This window comes from Rana temporaria, chromosome 3, assembly GCF_905171775.1.
Source record: "Rana temporaria chromosome 3, aRanTem1.1, whole genome shotgun sequence".
Classification (NCBI taxonomy): Eukaryota; Metazoa; Chordata; class Amphibia; order Anura; family Ranidae; genus Rana; species Rana temporaria.
Genome location: NC_053491.1, coordinates 448,139,726 through 448,159,496, shown reverse-complemented (window position 1 = coordinate 448,159,496; position 19,771 = coordinate 448,139,726). Strand labels below are relative to the sequence as shown.

Here is a 19,771-nt window from a genome sequence, read left to right as displayed (position 1 = left end):
TACGCTAAAGTTAGTGGGGAATGGGAGAGTTATTTTGCTCCCATTCACAATTTTTTAAATTGCAGGGCTGCTGTCCTTTCAGAACTGTCTTGTAGGTCAGTCTGCGTTCCAGGGGTGCGATCCCACCCCTGGGCGACAGTTGGCGCTAGAGAGGTTCTGGCAGAGCCACTTTTCCCCAGCAGCCAATTAGAGGAGTTTTTCCCTCGCTGGGCATGCTGGGGAGGGGTATATCTGTGACAGACACCATTGATTTGGGCGCTGTTCTCCCTTCTCTTCGCGGGGTCCGAGTTCCAGGTGCGGCATCCACCTTCAGGGTGTGCGCATTTATGGACCCCGCCGCCATGGCCTACCTGGCCGGAGTTGCGCACCATGCGGAGCTTCATCCTGATGATGAAAGGGGCCCCAGCGACTTGCTGGGTCCCAACCTTTGCTGAGAGGATCCTAAGCTGAGAGCTGTGCGGTGGGGAATCGGCTCAGGGAGAACCCAGAGAGAGGTTATCCAGGAGGACTGAACGAACCATCGGGGATCTGGTATGTCTTCTTTCGGGATAAAGGGAATGAGTCTACGTAGTAGGCGCAGCAGATGGTGGGATCCGCTGACTACTGACCCTATTTGTGCATCCATTGTCATGTGGGTGTCAAAAATGACTCCGAGACTTTTGACTTTGGTGCTGGGGGTGATGGTTTGTCCCAGAATGGGCGGCGGTGTCCATATTGGTGCGGGAAGTCTCTTTCGGTTGGCGTGAAACAGGAGAAGTTCTGTTTTTGAGCCGTTGAGTTTAAGGTAACTCTTTGTCGTCCAATTTTCTATCAAAGTAAGGCATTTCTCTAGTCCGAGATGATGATCCTTATTGTTGCTGATGCGAAAGTAGAGTTGCGTGTCATCCGCGTAGGAGTGGTAGAGTAACTTCTGGTTACTGATGATTTACTATCCTGGAACTTATGGTATTTTGGAGGCAAGTTGTCATATGACTGGGTAGTTAACACAACAACTTGTGATTCCTTCAGTGGTAGAGAACTTATTTATGAGGTTCTCTATAATGTTCCTCGCAGTGGGGGATGCAAAATTTATAGTCCGTGCTCCCCAATTGATGGAGGGATTGTGAATAGAAAACTAAGGCATGCCCAGGATGACAGGAAATTTGGGTGAGGTAATTAGCTGGAAGCTGATAGTCTCACAATTGTTAGCCTCAAATTGGAGTACCAGAGGAACTTTTTCACAGGGAACAGGTCCTGACGATAAAGGTGAACCATCAACATTCTCCATATCAATAGGGGCAGATTTATTTCTTGTTTGAATATTATTGCTTTGAGCGAAATCTATGTCCATAAATTTCCCCTGACCCCGGAGTCCAGCATAGCAGAGCAAGGAATTTCATGGCCCTCAGTGATAAATTTGACAGGGATGACAAAACGAGACAGTAATGCCGCGTACACACGGTCGGAATATTCCGACCGTGTGTATGCCCCATCAGACTCTTTCCATCGGAATTTCCGATGGACTTAGATAGAGAGCAAGAGCAGGTTCTCAATTTTTCAGACGGAAAAAAATCCTATCGGAAAATCCATTTGTTTGTATGCAATTCCGACGCACTAAAAACCACGCATGCTCAGAATCAAGTCTTACGCATGCTCGGAAGCATTAAACTTTATTTTCTTGGCTCGTCGTAGTGTTATACGTCACTGCGTTCTTGACGGTCGGAATTTGGTGTGACCGAGTGTATGCAAGCCAAGCTTGAGAGGAATTCCGTCGGAAAAAACATCCGATTTTTTTCCAAGGGAAAATCTGACCATGTGTACGCGGCAATCAGCCTTACGTTTATTTTCTTCATGGATTAATGGGAAGATAGACTTGGTAAAAGAGTTTATTTGTTCAGGCACTATAGCATCAGTTGTAGCAACTGTTCTTTTACATTTGTTGGGACAATTAACAGCGTAATGCCCAGAGTCCCCTCAATATAGACACAAGTTTCAGAGTGTCTTCTCTCTTTCTACTATGTGGAAATGGCTCCTAATAGTGTCAACCTGCATGGGTTTGGGGGTGTTAAACTCCGCTCGTGTGTACAGGTCATTACTCCCAAACATTCACAGTCTCTCCTTTCTCCTTTCCATATGTCCCTGATCAGTTCCGATACATAATTGGATGAAAGCCTTAGGATCATTAGGGGTCTCATAACTGGCGAGCTCATCTTTTACCTGCTTAGGAAGCCCTTGGCAGAACTGACTCTTTTGCATTGCTGGTTTCCAGGTCATATCTGCGATCTAACATCTGAATTCAGCTGTGTACCCAGCAACAGAGCGCCTACCCTGCCGCAAACTATGCAACCTTGCTTCAGGAGTAGCGCAGCAGCTGGGATTGTCAAATACCTGGTTCATCACGTTCACAAAAGTCTCAACATTATTCAGAGCGGCGCTGTCTTGTTCTATATTTGGGGAGGCCCAAGCTAGAACTTCCAGTCAGGAGGCCTAAGCTAGAACTTCCAGTCAGGAGGCCCAAGCAAGAACTTCCAGTCAGGAGGCCCAAGCTAGAACTTCCAGTCAGGAGGCCCAAGCTAGAACTTCCAGTCAGGAGGCCCAAGCTAGAACTTCCAGTCAGGAGGCCCAAGCTAGAACTTCCAGTCAGGAGGCCTAAGCTAGAACTTCCAGTCAGGAGATTGATAACAAACATTACCTTTCTTTTCTCAGAAGGAAATGCAGCAGGTTGTATTTGGAAATAAATGCGACATTGGTATAGGAAACCTCTTGAGTGGTAGAGGCATACGTGTGTTAGCATCATCCCAGGAAATTACGTCTAGCGACTGTCTCTGCAGAACATGGTTTTCCTCCTGTTGTTCTTTTACCACACTTGCAATTTGGAAACATTTTCTTTGTAGGTAATGCCGAACTCTTGCAGCTCTGCAATTTGCTGCCTAAAAGGAGTCACAGCATATGCTATAGTTGCCTTCATGTTTGGGCCAGATTATTCTGTCTCAGTCAGGGGTCAGGCTCAGAGACCAGTACAGGGCTGTCTTAATAGCATCATAGGCCCCTGATTTTATCATCAAATCATGTACAAGCAAAAATGCTGCTTTTTTTTTTTTATCTTGCATGTTACATAGTAGGTGAATTTGAAAAAAGATATAAGTTCATCAAGTCCAACTTATGAGTGTGATTTTATGTCAGTATTACCTTGTATATCCCTGTATGTTGTGGTAGTTAAGGTGCTTATCTTATAGTTTCTTGAACCTATCGATGCTCCCGGCTGAGACCACCGACTGTGGGAGGGAATTCCACATCCTTGTCGCTTCTACAGTAAAGAACCCTATATGTAGTTTAAGGTTAAACCTCTTTTCTTCTAATTTTAGTGAATGGCCACGTGTCTTGTTAAACTCCCTTCCGCAAAAAAGTTTTATCCCAATTGTGGGGTCACCAGTATGGTATTTGTAAATTGAAATCATATCCCCTCTCAAGCATCTCTTCTCCAGAAAGAATAAGTTCAGTGCTCCCAACCTTTCCTCATAACTAATATCCTCCAGATCCTTTATTAGCTTTGTTGCCCTTCTTTGTACTCGCTCCATTTCCAGTACATCCTTCCTAAGGACTGGTGCCCAGAACTGGACAACATACTCCAGGTGCGGCCGGACCAGAGTCTTGTAGAGCGGGAGAATTATCGTTTTGTCTCTGGAGTTAATCCCTTTTTTTAATGCCAATATTCTGTTTGCTTTGTTAGCAGCAGCTTGGTGCCATGCATGCCATTGCTGAGCCTATCATCTACTAGGACCCCCCAGGTCCTTTTCCATCCTAGATGTTCCCCTCAGATCTACAGCTAAATGAACCCCCCGTTTGTTATTTTAACAAAAAAAAGCACCTTTATAACTGATTTAAATTGTGTTTTTTTTTTATCTGCCTGGAGTTCAGCTTTAAATCATCTTTAATGCACCAACTAAAACTTCTAGATTCAGAAGCTGGAAAGTAATGTAAGCAACTCCATTGTAATCTTGCCCCCTGTGCCACCTCCAATGCCCTCCAGCTGAGTTGCGGCCTCTTGTACATCAGTTGGTGAAAGTGATTTTCTGGATGTGTCAGGGTGATTGCTGCCACTGACGAGCCTTGAATAATTCTCGCTCGATTATCCTTTTGAAAGGTTATCTCTGTTCTCAGGGCTGGTCTGGGGAGGGGGTGGTGGCGAGCGAGGGTCCTTATCTCGTACCTCAGGTCCCCGCTGCCTGCCTATAAGAAGGTGGTCAGCAGCAGATGGTGCTCAGTCTCCCTCCAGCCACCTGTGTGCTCCAGGCAGAGTCCGGCAAGCATGCAGCGCCTAACGCCAACCCTACTCATGATCCTTTGGTTGTTGGCTTGGCACGGTGGAGCCCATGCCAACGTCCGGGTTCCTGCTATCGGAGTGAAGCTGTGTGGCAGAGAATTCATACGGGCTGTCATCTTTACGTGTGGAGGGTCCAGATGGAGGAGAAATGAAGCCCTGCAGGCGGGTAAGTATCATTTTACTACTAATATATCATATTATAAAATATCAAATTCATCAAGTTTCGCCCCAAATTTTTTTTTTATATATCTAATAGGTAAAATTACTCAAAAAGTTTAGATTGAAGCTGCGTTTTTTTTTACCTCTAGAGCTAGTTCCGGGATTGACATGTCTTGCGGGGAAGTTGAACAGATTGACACAGTGGGGTAGATTTACTAAAACTGGAGAGTGCAAAATGTGGTGCAGCTCTGCGTAGAAACCAATCAGCTTCCATTTTTTTTTTTGGTCAAAGCTTTATTGAACAAGCTGAAGTTAGAAGCTGATTGGCCACCATGCACTAGATTATGGGGTCTATAACTGAAGGCAGATCTTATGTTATCCAATATTTTCATAGAGGCATTCTAGAGCTATAACAAACCTTAAACGTGACCTGTAAGAACCCCACTATAGGGTCTATTTACATAGCTCCCAACTGTCCCTGATTTCGAGGGATTGTCCCTGATTTGGAGCAATGTCCCTCTGTCCCTCTTTCCTTCTCATTTCTCCCTCATTTTGGGCTGATCTATATATCTATCTATCAAAAAGTGTTTTCCAGCACTAAACCTTTCATCTGATTTCTAAATTGCTGCATTTGTAAATTCCAAAAGCCAATATAAAGGAATAGTAGTGGTAAAAAAAAGCCCTTGTGGGTTTAACCAATCTTATTTTGGTACAATTCTCCTTTTAAGGTGGCAGGAGAAGGGGTGTGTCCTATACCTGCATACTTTTGCTGATAGGTGTCCCTCATTCCTATCTCAAAACTTTTGGAGGAATGGATGTATATGTGTATGTGTGTGTGTGTGTGTGTATGTATATATATATACAGTGTATATGTGTGTGTGTATACAGTGTGTATGTATATGTATATCTGTGTGTGCATACAGTGTGTGTATATATATATATATATATATGTGTGTGTGTATACAGTGTGTATGTATATGTATATCTGTGTGTGTGTGTATACAGTGTGTATGTATATCTGTGTGTGTGTGTATACAGTGTGTTTGTATATGTGTGTGTATTTATATATACAGTATGTATGTATATGTGTGTGTATACAGTGTGTATGTGTATATATATATATATATATATATATATATATATATATATATATATATATATCTGTGTGTGTATATATACAGTGTGTATGTATATGTGTGTGTGTATACAGTGTGTATGTATATGTATATCTGTGTGTGTGTGTGTGTGTACACAGTGTGTATGTATATGCGTGTGTGTGTATATATACTGTGTGTATGTATATGTGTGTACAGTGTGTATGTATATCTGTGTGTGTGTATATACAGTGAGTATGTATATCTGTGTGTCGTGTATACAGTGTGTATGTATATCTGTGTGTGTATATACAGTGTGTATGTATATGTGTGTGTATATACAGTGTGTATGTATATCTGTGTGTATGTATATATGTGTGTGTGTATATGCAGTGTGTATGTATGTGTGTGTATATACAGTGTGTATGTATATGTGTGTGTATACAGTGTGTATGTATATATGTGTGTATATACAGTATATATAAAATATAGGGCAGCAGAGCAGTGGACGATGTCAGTAGGGCAGAGGTTGTTGTCAGTAGAGCAGTGAATGGTCAGTAGTTTATTTTTATAACATTTTTTATTATAACTTTTTTACAATTTTTATTATTTTTTACAATAATTTATTATTATTTATTTATTTTCACAATTTTTTAGGAGCTCTATTGGAGGCTTTGGTAAAATATCAGGGGTCTAAATGGACCCCTGATGTCTCACTTTTGAGACAGAGAAATAAATTCTCCAGTCCCTTTCTCTGTAGCCAAGCAGCAGGGGAAATCGGCACAGCACAGAATGATTAGGGTGTGCCCAGGCACACCCTGTGCACATGCCTATGCTGATGGGTTTGTGGTAGGGCTGCAACTAACGATTATTTTCATAATCGATTAGTTGGCCGATTATTGTTTCGATTAATCGACTAATCGGATAATCTTAAAAAATAAGTGTGGTGTACAATTTAGTTAATATGTAAAAAAAAAAAGGCAATTTATTCTTAAATATCCATATGCAGTGGTAAATATAAATAACCAACTACAGTAATTGTAATGCCTTCTATTACCTCCACTTCCTCTGGGTTCAGATGCTGATCTTCCCTGCACAGTGTCTTTAAAGTGATTTTTTTTTTTAAACAAACATGTTATACTTACCTGCTCTGTGTAATGTTTTTGCACAGAGCAGCCCAGATCCTCCACTTCTGGGGTCCCTCACCGATGCTTCTGGCTCTTCCTGCCTTCAGAGTGCCTCAATAGCAAGCTGCAAAGTATAATATAGAGCGCCCGCTATAGCAAGGTAAAAAAACTTCTGCCTTTAGAACCACACACTTCCAGGACTACATGTCCCATGAGGCATTGCTCCTCACACTTTAACATTCACAAATTCTCAGGCACTTAGTGACATGTATGGTGTACTGAGCTGTATGTTTGCTGCACTGTATTTCCTGATATGTAAACAAATAATGCATTCTATATGCAGGCCAACTAATCAAATGGCCGATTATCGATTATGAAAATAGTTGACAACTATTTTCATAATCGATTAGTTGTCGATTAATCGATTAGTTGTTTCGGCCCTAGTTTGTGGAGCCACTGCTGTCACAGCGGACAGACATACTCCCAGTACCTGCAGCCCTCTACGTATGGTGGTGGCAGTAAAAAGGGGTAAATGGAAACAACGCTTGTCATAAATGTCATCCTGTCATATGGGCTTCCAATCGTCAGTTATACATCCACAGGCCGACTGTTGTCACCATCAGGAAACCCCGCCCTGAGAAATGTCACCCAGCCCTCTTTCTAATACACATAGACAGGAAACGACTACAAAGAGGATGTAATAGATTAGTGGCACTGAAATGCTTTAAAAGATGAAAAAAATATAAAAAAACAAGAATTTCATTAATAAAGCCCAGCAATTATTTCTGATACACCGTGTTTTATTAAGCTAAATGTCACGTAGCTGAGGATTTACATCTACTTTAAGCCAGGAAGATGATATGATAGAATTTTCTGATGAGAAAGATATCTGAAAAGATCATTTCGGGTTATTATCGGCACGCAATGTTCTCTCAGTATTAACCAAGAGTTAGTCATCTCAGCTGCATAATAAGTACAACCACAAAAACCGACGTCATGAAAATGCAGGCACAATTACAATTCCTGTACTTGCTTTACACAGGTTTAGCCTAATTGCTCTTTATTAACCATCCCGGCACCAGCGCCAAGGCTGTATCCTGGCCTAGGCCAACAAGGCCCAGGCCTAGGGCAGCACTTTGCAGGGGGGCAGCATGGAAAGAGTTCCCGCCGGCTTGAGCCAGACTGGGCTGAGAGGCAAATTAGTCTAGCGCCCTCATAAAGCGGCCGCACTGCTTTCGGTATGTGGGCGGCCGGCATTCTGCAACCTGGGGGGGGGGGCGCTACTTCTAATTTTGACTGTCCTACCATCCTGGACCACAAACCTTACTCACTGTTCTATATGTTTTCTGCTGCACCACTGGCATGGTCAAGGCCGTTTGAAGGAATTTGGGGGCCCCAAGCAAAATGGACAACAACATTTGTTTTCAAGTTGAGAAGGGGGGGGTTTGCTGCTGAGTTTATTCAAGCAGGGGTGCTCCTGGGGGGGTTAATTCAAGATGAGAAGGGGGGGGGGGGGGGTTAGGTTGCTGCTGAAGATGGCTTCTTGGTTCTTGATTCTTCCAACATCCACCTTCCTTCTCCAGTGCAGCGAGCAAGTTGAGAGGGAGGGGCCCCAGGCCAGCACAGGGCCCCAAGCAGTTGCTTGATTTGCCTGTCCTGTCGCAACGTGCTTAAAGTAGAACTATTGGCAAACCTTTTTTTTCCATTTTGGATAGAGTAAGGGAGGGTTATAGCCCCTGTCAGTTTATTTGTTATCATCCCTGTCCCATTGCAGAGATTTCCCCTCACTTTCTGCTCCATAGCCAAACAGGAAGTGAGAGGAAATGTATGCAAATTAAGGGAATCCATTGCCCCTCCCCCCCAGGCCCTCAGAACTATTGTCCCCACTCAAAAATTTCAGGGCGGGCCTTAAATGGAAAGGGGTGTGGCTATGACAGGAAGGGGTGGGTCATATTTAAATTAGGGGGTGCACGAGTTTAGTCAGGCCTAGGGCAGCACAAAACCTAAATACACTACTGACCAGCGCTGTCTATTTACATGTAACTCCACCCAGAAAAGTGCCCAGGCTAATTGCCAAGTGTTTTTGAAACCCTAAAAAAAAACACGCCTAAGCTCTTAGACAGGTCTCCTGCATTTATCGTCACCTGGCAATGCATGACAATGGAAATCACATTTTTCTTTGTGGTTCCCATTCACACCAATGCTACATGGTGCAGTGCAATTTTCGAAATGGCTAAGTTGCTTTTTTTTGGTGAAGCATAGTCAGTTTTTGGCCCCAAAGATTTCAGTGGGAGCCAGGGTGGATAAAAATCAATGTTTTTTTTTAATTTAAATCTGATTTTTTTTTTTATTTAAAATCGATTTTTTTTTTCATCAAATTATTTTAATAAAATGATTTTGGAGTAAAAATATATCTACTTTTCTATTTAGGATACATTAATAATTTAGTTTATTCAGCATGACATGGAGCTTAGTTATGTAGCATGAGGCTGTATATTCTGCAATATTTACATTTTTGGTGAACTCATTCAATGAATTCAAGCTCTGCAAGCTGAGATAACATGCACTGCATTAAGGCCCCTTTCACATTGAGGCGTTATTCATGCGGTACAGCGCTAAAGATAGCGCTGCTATACCGCATGATTTAATCTTGCCCTGCAGGCTTCAATGTGAAAGCCCGAAGGCTTTCACACTGAAGCGGTGCAGTAGCAGGACCGCTCCAAAAGTCCTGCTAGCCGCATCTTTGGAGCGGTATAGGAGCGGGGTGTTTACCGCTCCTATACCGCGCCTTCCCATTGAAATCAATGGGAAACCGCAGGAATACCGCCCGCAATGCGCCTCTGCATTAACCCTTTTTCGGCCGCTAGCGGGGGTTAAAACCTCACCGCTAGCGCCCGAATATCGCGGCAAATACGACGGTATAGCGGCGCTAAAAATAGCGCGGCTATACCGTCACCGCACCTCCGCTGCCCAATGTGAAAGCAGCCTAATGCATTCACACAATTTCACAGTAACCATGAGATAAAACAAAGTTCAGGAATATTCCTTTATCTCGTTGCTTTGCAAATCTATGTACACTTCAAACTGTATGATTGAATCGGTTCTGATATTGCTGTTTTAATAACATGACAGCTTATTATTCCAAATAGGAAACCTTCATTTTGTTTGCAGATTCTAACTAACAGCAAGAACAAGTCCTTACATTTAAAGAGCACCTGTCATTTCAGATCCATCATGGCAGCGCCTGTTAGCGGGCATCCACTCACCTGCTGCCGCCACATCCCTCACCTTGTAGTGTCCCTGCCCCATCACTAGCCGTCCCATTAAAGTGAATGAGACTGTCAGTGAGTCAACAGCGGGTCAGAGGAGGAGCCTCTGCGGGACAGAAATGACAGTTGCTAGTTAAAAATTATGATTTAAATCAAGCCTTTTTTCTAGTGATTTAAATTGTAAGGCGCTCGAAATATCTCCTAAACCTCTGTTCTGGTAAAAATCAGGTTCAGAGCCATTGGCATTGCCTCTATGCTTGCCTGTCTCTGCCTGCTCACTAAGTGAATGGACCAGTTAGACCAGGGGTCTCCAAACTGCAGCCCGAGGGCCGGATGTGGCCCTTTGCTAGCCTTTAACCGGCCCTTGGGGCAGTATTGCTCCCAATGATATGAGGCACTATTCCTCCCAATGACACCAACAATGGGACACTATTTCTTGCACTAATAGCAATGATGGAGCACCATTCCTCTTCCTCCAACTGCCCAACAACACTGGGGCCATGTTTATTCTCACTGATCCTCGGCCCTGGGGCATTTTCTACCCCTATTGGTCAGAATCTGGCCCCCCTGAAGTCTGAAAGACAGTAAACTGGCCCTTTGCTTGAAAAGTATGGGGACCCCTGAGTTAGACTAAGCACCCGGAGCTTCCTCAATTTTGTTTGTCAATGGCTTCCATTATTCCCTCACTTCCCATTGGCTCTGCTTTGGAAGCGATTAAAGGGTTAGTTCGCCTTTCTATACTTTTACCAAAAACATCCCCCATACTTTTTTCACTAGGTAGCAGACCGAGGAAGACAGCAGCCCCTCTCCAGGCCAGGGTCTAAGGGGAACAAAGGCATCTTCGCATAGTCAACCCAAGTATTTATACCCTTCCCCAGCATGCACCACTGACAACAAACTTCCTACTGGTAGCCTTGAAAGGACATAAATACCTTTATAGGATTTGGGTAGATGTCCAGATCTATTATCTCTTCCCACTCTATCACGGGGGCACTCCTTGGTAGAAGTAGACAATCACACTGGGTCTCGAAAAAGGCCAAGCAAAGACAGATCAACTGAGCTAAAGCTGAATACAGCCAAGCAGAACTAAATTAAAGTGGAGGTTCACCCGGAAATGTTAATTTTTAACATTAGATTGAGGCTCGTTAGATTGAGGCTCATTTTTAAAAACGAAGCCTTACTTACTGTTTTAGAGAGCGATCTTCTCCGCCGCTTCCGGGTATGGGCTGTGGGACTGGGCGTTCCTATTTGATTGAGAGTCTTCCGACAGGCTTCCGACAGTCGCATATATCGCATCAAGATTTTCCGAAAGTAGCCGAACGTCTGTGCGCAGGCGCCGTATAGAGCCGCACCGACGTTCGGCTTCTTTCGGCTACTCGTGACGCGATGTATGCGACCGTCGGAAGCCTGTCGGAAGACTGTAAATCAAGAAGGAACGCCCAGTCCCAAAGACCATACCCGGAAGTGGCGGAGAAGATCGCTCTCTAAAACGGTAAGTACGGCTTCGTTTTTAAAAAAACTACCCGATTCCCCTAGACAAAATGAGCATCAATCTATTCTTAAAATTTTTTTTTGTGGTGAACTACCGCTTTAAGGGAGATATCCCTGCATTAGGCAGGGTAGCCTCAATCACTTTTGATGTCTTTGTAGTTTTACTTCCGTAACCTATACCTGATAATTATGGATCTTCATATGGCCTGAAGATATGTACCTCTGATTTTTTTGGGTTTGATTTTATTGTTTGTAAAATTTGTCCAAAATTTATTGAAACTGAAAAATCTGACATATGTTCTAACCCTGGTGCCCAACTGAGGCTCAAGGGCCATATGCGGTCCTGTAGTGCTTGATGTGTGGCCCTCGAACCTCAGCAGTCAGTAATGGGATCATGGACTTGTAAAGGGGCTTGTCATGGTAGTATTCTTTATCACTCTCATGTGTCCGGTCTACGAACACCCCTGGATCATGACTATTCTCTCTGACCTTGTCCTGTAATATGTGTGCCGAGCCTTCTGTAGTGTGACATATACTGAATATTATATGCAGCACCTTGATAACATCGGGGGCTGCAGTGGAGGCCCCCTATACTGAGTAAGTAGATTATCACTGCTCCAACTATTAATAATGCTGTGTACACGTGATCGTTTTTTTCGTCTGAATAAACGCTGACGGGTTCTTTCCGATGCAATTCCGCTCAAACTATCTTGCATACACACGGTCACACCAAATTCCGACTGTTAAGAACGCGGTGATGTACAACACTACGACTAATGGAGAAAAATGTTTCCGAGAATGCGTCAAATTGTTTCCAAGCATGCATGTTTTTTTCCCGTCGGAATTCCATACAGATGAACTGATTTTCTGATAGGACTTTTTTCAGTCGGAAAAAAAGAGAACATGTTCTCTTTCTAAATCCGTTGGAATTTCCGAAGGAAAAAGTCAGATGGGGCATACACACGGTTGGAAAATTCTGTCTGATTTTCTACATCGGAAATTCCGACCGTGTGTACGCAGCATTCCACTAATAATAGTGCTTTTATTGATGGCAGTGTATCTTTTGGAGTGGTATGCTCTTGGAGGGGGAACCCATGCCAGTTTTTTATTTAAAATTTGGCGTGGAGTTCCCCCTCATGATTCATACCAAACACAGTGCCTGGTATTGGCGGGGATACAAGTCGGATCCCCGTTCAATATTGTGCCGCAGCTAAACGCAACCGCATGTAAACGCAGCTAATCGCACTGTACAAATGCAGCTGATCGCTGTGCCTGTAGTCTTGAATTTCACAGAAAATAAACATGCTTTTAACTGCGGCAGAACAACCATCCATGTGAAAGGTGCCTTACTTTTAGCTGAAGTCCTCCTTTATCAGGAAAACAGTTATTCTAATTTAATGCTTCTCATCTGACTACATGACTTCTGGTTTATGACATGTGACATTGTGCCATTCATGTGGATGTGTCTATGTATTCCAGGGGACCTCACGGAGATATTTGGGAACTTAGGTTCCACCGATGTAGACTCAGGAGAAGAAGAGGTGTTTAGCGAATGGACGAACAACTTGCGCCCACACAACGGTGACATCATGGACTATGGAGCCCCCCAGAGCTGGAGAGAAGCATCTGTTGGAAGACATGGGGTAGCACCATCATCAGATGACTCCCTCAGGGCGGTGGAGAGGAGGGGAAGGGAAGCGGCGTTGGGTTTATCCAACACATGCTGTAAATGGGGGTGCAGTAAGAGCCAGATTAGCTCACTGTGTTAGAGAGAGGAGGTAGCCACCATCTTGATGATGCCCATCACAGAGTGAGGGACAGGTCACATATATTGTGACGCACGTTGTGATGGCAATGTACAGTGTATGTATTTTTATTCCTGCATGAGTGGAAGTGTCAGTAAATTTATTGACAATAAAGTCAAACTATGTACAGTAAGTAATCTGTGAAATAAACATTTTCAAACACTTTCAAACTGAATTAGCTGTTTGTTCCAGTTTTTTACTACTTCATTACACATGCACTTCCTTCCTATACATACATGATAATTAGACATGAGGCATACAGGAGGGGTACAGGAGAAGCATACCAATAAAATAAGAGTCTATTGTGGTTTATCAGGCGGAATGTGTACTCGACAGGAAAGTATAAATCAGGAAGGATTGATGTGTACAGGAAGACAATTCAAAGGCAGGATGGGGATTGTACAGGAAATCAGTTATCAGGTAGAATGAGTAGTATACAGAAGACAGCGAGTAGTGTACACTACTCTTCCCATTTGTGTTGCCCTTTAAAAATATGTAAAATCTTGAGGTACCCCAGTCTAATATGTAAAAAAATATAAATGTTACTTAATGATGGGAAACCTGAGCCTGGGACAATGCACACACTTGCCTTCATGAAAGGCTTTAGGCAGGAGGGGTAGTGTAGGATAGTGTTGAGCAGAATACGCCATATTCGATTTCGCGATATATCTCGAATATATAGTCGAATATTCGAGATATATTCGCTAAATTCGAATATTCGTGATATTTTATCGAAATGAAATGATTGCGAATTTTCGCTATTGCGAATGCGAAAATAATTGCGAATTTTCGATAACTGCGGTAGGAGCACTCTGATTGGCTCAGAATATTCTTGATATTTTACAATACAAAATAATTGCGAATATTCGGCAAATGCGGAAGGAGCACTCTGATTGGCTCAGAATATTCTTGATATTTTACAATACAAAATAATTGCGAATATTCGGCAAATGCGGAAGGAGCACTCTGATTGGCTCAGAATATTCGTGATATTTTACAATACAAAATAATTGCGAATATTCGGCAAATGCGGAAGGAGCACTCTGATTGGCTCAGAATATTCTTGATATTTTACAATAGAAAATAAAAAGTGTTTTGCATTGGTGGTGATTCTTTACTCTATCCATCTGTCACAGCCATTTGTCAATCAAACACCTTGAAGATTGAACACGTTCATGCTGCATGCTTTGGACTTTTTTTCACTTCACATATCAAAGACATTTTGATGAAAGATTATTTTTCTATTATTGGGACTATATTTCTTTATATATTTGTTTCACTGTGTATTTCACAAGTTATTTGCGCTTGCTTATTTTATAATTTGCCCACATGTCTTGTCACTAGACATATTTTTTATTCTTGTAGAGCGACTCCATTTTCTGTCTTGTATTAATTTATGTTGTATAACATTTTTGAGTTGCTGCTGTATTCTCCCCTTTTAAGGTATGCGCAATTTTTTCCTTCTTACAAAAAAAAATAATATCAAACATACAAATATTCATAACAGAAACATACACAAAGCTCCCCCCTTTTGCATCAGAGACAATCAGAGTTCTCCTACCACAGTTATCGAAAATTCGCAATCATTTTCGCATTCGCATTAGCGAAAATTCGCAATTTTTTTTTTTAATATTCTGCAACATAAAAGGATCGCCTCAGCTTAGCTACTCGGCCCAGGGTCTCTAATCATACCAGCAATGCTTTTAGACGTCGATAGGATGTGATCTGTTTTAAAAATAAAATTGAAAAAATTTGAATATTCGGAATTGCGAATATTCATTGCGAAATTCGAAATATATCGCGAATACTCGAATATGCCATATTCGAGCCGAATATTCGCAATACGAATATTCGTGAGCAACACTAGTGTAGGACAAGGATCAGACAGGTTGGGTGGTGCACAAGAAGTCAATGATCAGACAGGTTGGGTGGTGCACAGAAAGACAAGGATCAGACAGGTTGGGTGGTGCACAGGAAGACAAGGATCAGACAGGTTGGGTAGTGCACAGAAAGACAAGGATCAGACAGGTTGGGTGGTGCACAAGAAGTCAATGATCAGACAGGTTGGGTGGTGCACAGAAAGACAAGGATCAGACAGGTTGGGTGGTGCACAGGAAGACAAGGATCAGACAGGTTGGGTAGTGCACAGAAAGACAAGGATCAGACAGGTTGGGTGGTGCACAAGAAGTCAATGATCAGACAGGTTGGGTAGTGCACAGGAAGACAAGGATCAGACAGGTTGGGTAGTGCACAGGAAGACAAGGATCAGACAGGTTGGGTAGTGCACAAGAAGACAAGGATCAGACAGGTTGGTTAGTGCACAAGAAGACAAAGATCAGACAGGTTGGGTAGTGCACAGGAAGACAAGGATTAGACAGGTTGGGTAGTGCACAGGAAGACAAGGATCAGACAGGTTGGGTGGTGCACAGGAAGGCAAGGATCAGACAGGTTGGGTAGTGCACAGGAAGACAAGGATGAGACAGGTTGGGTGGTGCACAGGAAGGCAAGGATCAGACAGGTTGGGTAGTGCACAGGAAGGCAAGGATCAGACAGGTTGGGTAGTGCACAAGAAGTCAATGGTCAGACAGGTTGGGTGGTGCACAAGAAGTCAATGATCAGACAGGTTGGGTGGTGCACAGGAAGACAAGGATCAGACAGGTTGGGTAGTGCACAGGAAGACAAGGGTCAGACAGGTTGGGTAGTGCACAAGAAGACAAGGATCAGACAGGTTGGGTAGTGCACAAGAAGACAAGGATCAGACAGGTTGGATAGTGCACAGGAAGACAAGGATCAGACAGGTTGGGTAGTGCACAGGAAGACAAGGATCAGACAGGTTGGGTAGTGCACAAGAAGACAAGGATCAGACAGGTTGGGTAGTGCACAAGAAGTCAATGGTCAGACAGGTTGGGTAGTGCACAGGAAGACAAGGATCAGACAGGTTGGGTAGTGCACAAGAAGACAAGGATCAGACAGGTTGGGTAGTGCACAGGAAGACAAGGATCAGACAGGTTGGTTAGTGCACAGGAAGACAAGGATCAGACAGGTTGGGTAGTGCACAGGAAGACGAGGATCAGACAGGTTGGGTAGTGCACAGGAAGACAAGGATCAGACAGGTTGGTTAGTGCACAGGAAGACAAGGATCAGACAGGTTGGGTAGTGCACAGGAAGACAAGGATCAGACAGGTTGGGTAGTGCACAGGAAGACAAGGATCAGACAGGTTGGGTAGTGCACAGGAAGACAAGGATCAGACAGGTTGGGTAGTGCACAGGAAGACAAGGATCAGACAGGTTCGGTAGTGCACAGGAAGACAAGGATCAGACAGGTTGGGTAGTGCATAAGAAGACAAGGATCAGACAGGTCGAGTAGTGCACAAGAAGACAAGGATCAGACAGGTTGGGTAGTGCACAGGAAGACAAGGATCAGGCAGGTTGGGTAGTGCACAGGAAGACGAGGATCAGACAGGTTGGGTGGTGCACAGGAAGACAAGGATCAGACAGGTTGGGTGGTACACAGGAAGACAAGGATCAGACAGGTTGGGTGGTGCACAGGAAGACAAGGATCAGACAGGTTGGGTGGTACACAGGAAGACAAGGATCAGACAGGTTGGGTAGTGCACAAGAAGACAAGGATCAGACAGGTTGGGTAGTGCACAAGAAGTCTATGATCAGACAGGTTGGGTAGTGCACAGGAAGACCAGGATCAGACAGGTTGGGTGGTGCACATGAAGACAAGGATCAGACAGGTTGGGTAGTGCACAAGAAGACAAGGATCAGACAGGTTGGGTAGTGCACAAGAAGACAAGGATCAGACAGGTTGGGTAGTGCACAGGAAGACAAGGATCAGACAGGTTGGGTAGTGCACAGGAAGACAATGATCAGACAGGTTGGGTAGTGCACAGGAAGACAAGGATCAGACAGGTTGGGTAGTGCACAGGAAGATGAGGATCAGACAGGTTGGGTAGTGCACAGGAAGACAAGGATCAGACAGGTTGGGTAGTGCACAGGAAGACAAGGATCAGACAGGTTCGGTAGTGCACAGGAAGACAAGGATCAGACAGGTTGGGTAGTGCACAGGAAGACAAGGATCAGACAGGTTGGGTAGTGCACAGGAAGACAAGGATCAGACAGGTTGGGTAGTGCACAGGAAGACAAGGATCAGACAGGTTCGGTAGTGCACAGGAAGACAAGGATCAGACAGGTTCGGTAGTGCACAGGAAGACAAGGATCAGACAGGTTGGGTAGTGCATAAGAAGACAAGGATCAGACAGGTTGGGTAGTGCACAGGAAGACAAGGATCAGACAGGTTGGGTAGTGCACAGGAAGACAAGGATCAGACAGGTTGGGTAGTGCACAGGAAGACAAGGATCAGACAGGTTCGGTAGTGCACAGGAAGACAAGGATCAGACAGGTTGGGTAGTGCACAAGAAGTCAATGGTCAGACAGGTTGGGTGGTGCACAAGAAGTCAATGATCAGACAGGTTGGGTGGTGCACAGGAAGACAAGGATCAGACAGGTTGGGTAGTGCACAGGAAGACAAGGGTCAGACAGGTTGGGTAGTGCACAAGAAGACAAGGATCAGACAGGTTGGGTAGTGCACAAGAAGACAAGGATCAGACAGGTTGGGTAGTGCACAGGAAGACAAGGATCAGACAGGTTGGGTAGTGCACAGGAAGACAAGGATCAGACAGGTTCGGTAGTGCACAGGAAGACAAGGATCAGACAGGTTGGGTAGTGCATAAGAAGACAAGGATCAGACAGGTTGAGTAGTGCACAAGAAGACAAGGATCAGACAGGTTGGGTAGTGCACAGGAAGACAAGGATCAGGCAGGTTGGGTAGTGCACAGGAAGACGAGGATCAGACAGGTTGGGTGGTGCACAGGAAGACAAGGATCAGACAGGTTGGGTGGTACACAGGAAGACAAGGATCAGACAGGTTGGGTGGTGCACAGGAAGACAAGGATCAGACAGGTTCGGTAGTGCACAGGAAGACAATGGTCAGTCAGGTTGGGTGGTGCACAGGAAGACAAGGATCAGACAGGTTGGGTAGTGCACAGGAAGACAAGGATCAGACAGGTTGGGTGGTGCACAGGAAGACAAGGATCAGGCAGGTTGGGTAGTGCACAGGAAGACAAGGATCAGACAGGTTGGGTAGTGCACAGTAAGACAAGGATCAGACAGGTTGGGTAGTGCACAGGAAGACAAGGATCAGACATGTTGGGTAGTGCACAGTAAGACAAGGATCAGACAGGTTGGGTAGTGCACAGGAAGACAAGGATCAGACAGGTTGGGTAGTGCACAGTAAGACAAGGATCAGACAGGTTGGGTAGTGCACAGGAAGACAAGGATCAGACAGGTTGGGTAGTGCACAGGAAGACAAGGATCAGACAGGTTGGGTAGTGCACAGGAAGACAAGGATCAGGCAGGTTGGGTAGTGCACAGGAAGAAAAGGATCAGACAGGTTGGGTAGTGCACAGTAAGACAAGGATCAGACAGGTTGGGTAGTGCACAGGAAGACAAGGATCAGACATGTTGGGTAGTGCACAGTAAGACAAGGATCAGACAGGTTGGGTAGTGCACAGGAAGACAAGGATCAGGCAGGTTGGGTAGTGCACAGGAAGACAAGGATCAGACAGGTTGGGTAGTGCACAGTAAGACAAGGATCAGACAGGTTGGGTAGTGCACAGGAAGACAAGGATCAGACATGTTGGGTAGTGCACAGTAAGACAAGGATCAGACAGGTTGGGTAGTGCACAGGAAGACAAGGATCAGACAGGTTGGGTAGTGCACAGTAAGACAAGGATCAGACAGGTTGGGTAGTGCACAGGAAGACAAGGATGAGACTTGTTGGGTAGTGCACAGGAAGACAAGGATCAGACAGGTTGGGTAGTGCACAGGAAGACAAGGATCAGACAGGTTGGGTGGTGCACAGGAAGACAAGGATCAGACAGGTTGGGTAGTGCACAGGAAGACAAGGATCAGGCAGGTTGGGTAGTGCACAGTAAGACAAGGATCAGACAGGTTGGGTAGTGCACAAGAAGACAAGGATCAGACAGGTTGGGTAGTGCACAGGAAGACCAGGATCAGACAGGTTGGGTAGTGCACAGGAAGATGAGAATCAGACAGGTTGGGTAGTGCACAGTAAGACAAGGATCAGACAGGTTGGGTAGTGCACAGGAAGACAAGGATCAGACAGGTTGGGTAGTGCACAGGAATACAAGGATCAGACAGGTTGGGTAGTGCACAGGAAGACAAGGATCAGGCAGGTTGGGTAGTGCACAGGAAGACAAGGATCAGACAGGTTGGGTAGTGCACAGTAAGACAAGGATCAGACAGGTTGGGTAGTGCACAGGAAGACAAGGATCAGACAGGTTGGGTAGTGCACAGGAAGACAAGGATCAGACAGGTTGGGTAGTGCACAGGAAGACAAGGATCAGACAGGTTGGGTAGTGCACAGGAATACAAGGATCAGACAGGTTGGGTAGTGCACAGGAAGACAAGGATCAGGCAGGTTGGGTAGTGCACA

The 19,771-nt window shown here is 44.5% G+C and overlaps 1 protein-coding gene across 1 annotated transcript; it reads left to right on the top strand.

Moving 5' to 3' along the window:
• Positions 1 to 4,219: 4,219 nt before the first annotated feature.
• RLN3 (relaxin 3) lies at positions 4,220 to 13,423 on the top strand. The gene is made up of 2 exons (XM_040342061.1): positions 4,220 to 4,469; positions 12,923 to 13,423. Exons 1-2 carry the CDS (start codon positions 4,289 to 4,291, stop codon positions 13,210 to 13,212), a joined length of 471 nt encoding a protein of 156 aa, XP_040197995.1. The 5' UTR covers positions 4,220 to 4,288; the 3' UTR covers positions 13,213 to 13,423.
• The last annotated feature ends 6,348 nt before the right edge of the window (positions 13,424 to 19,771 follow it).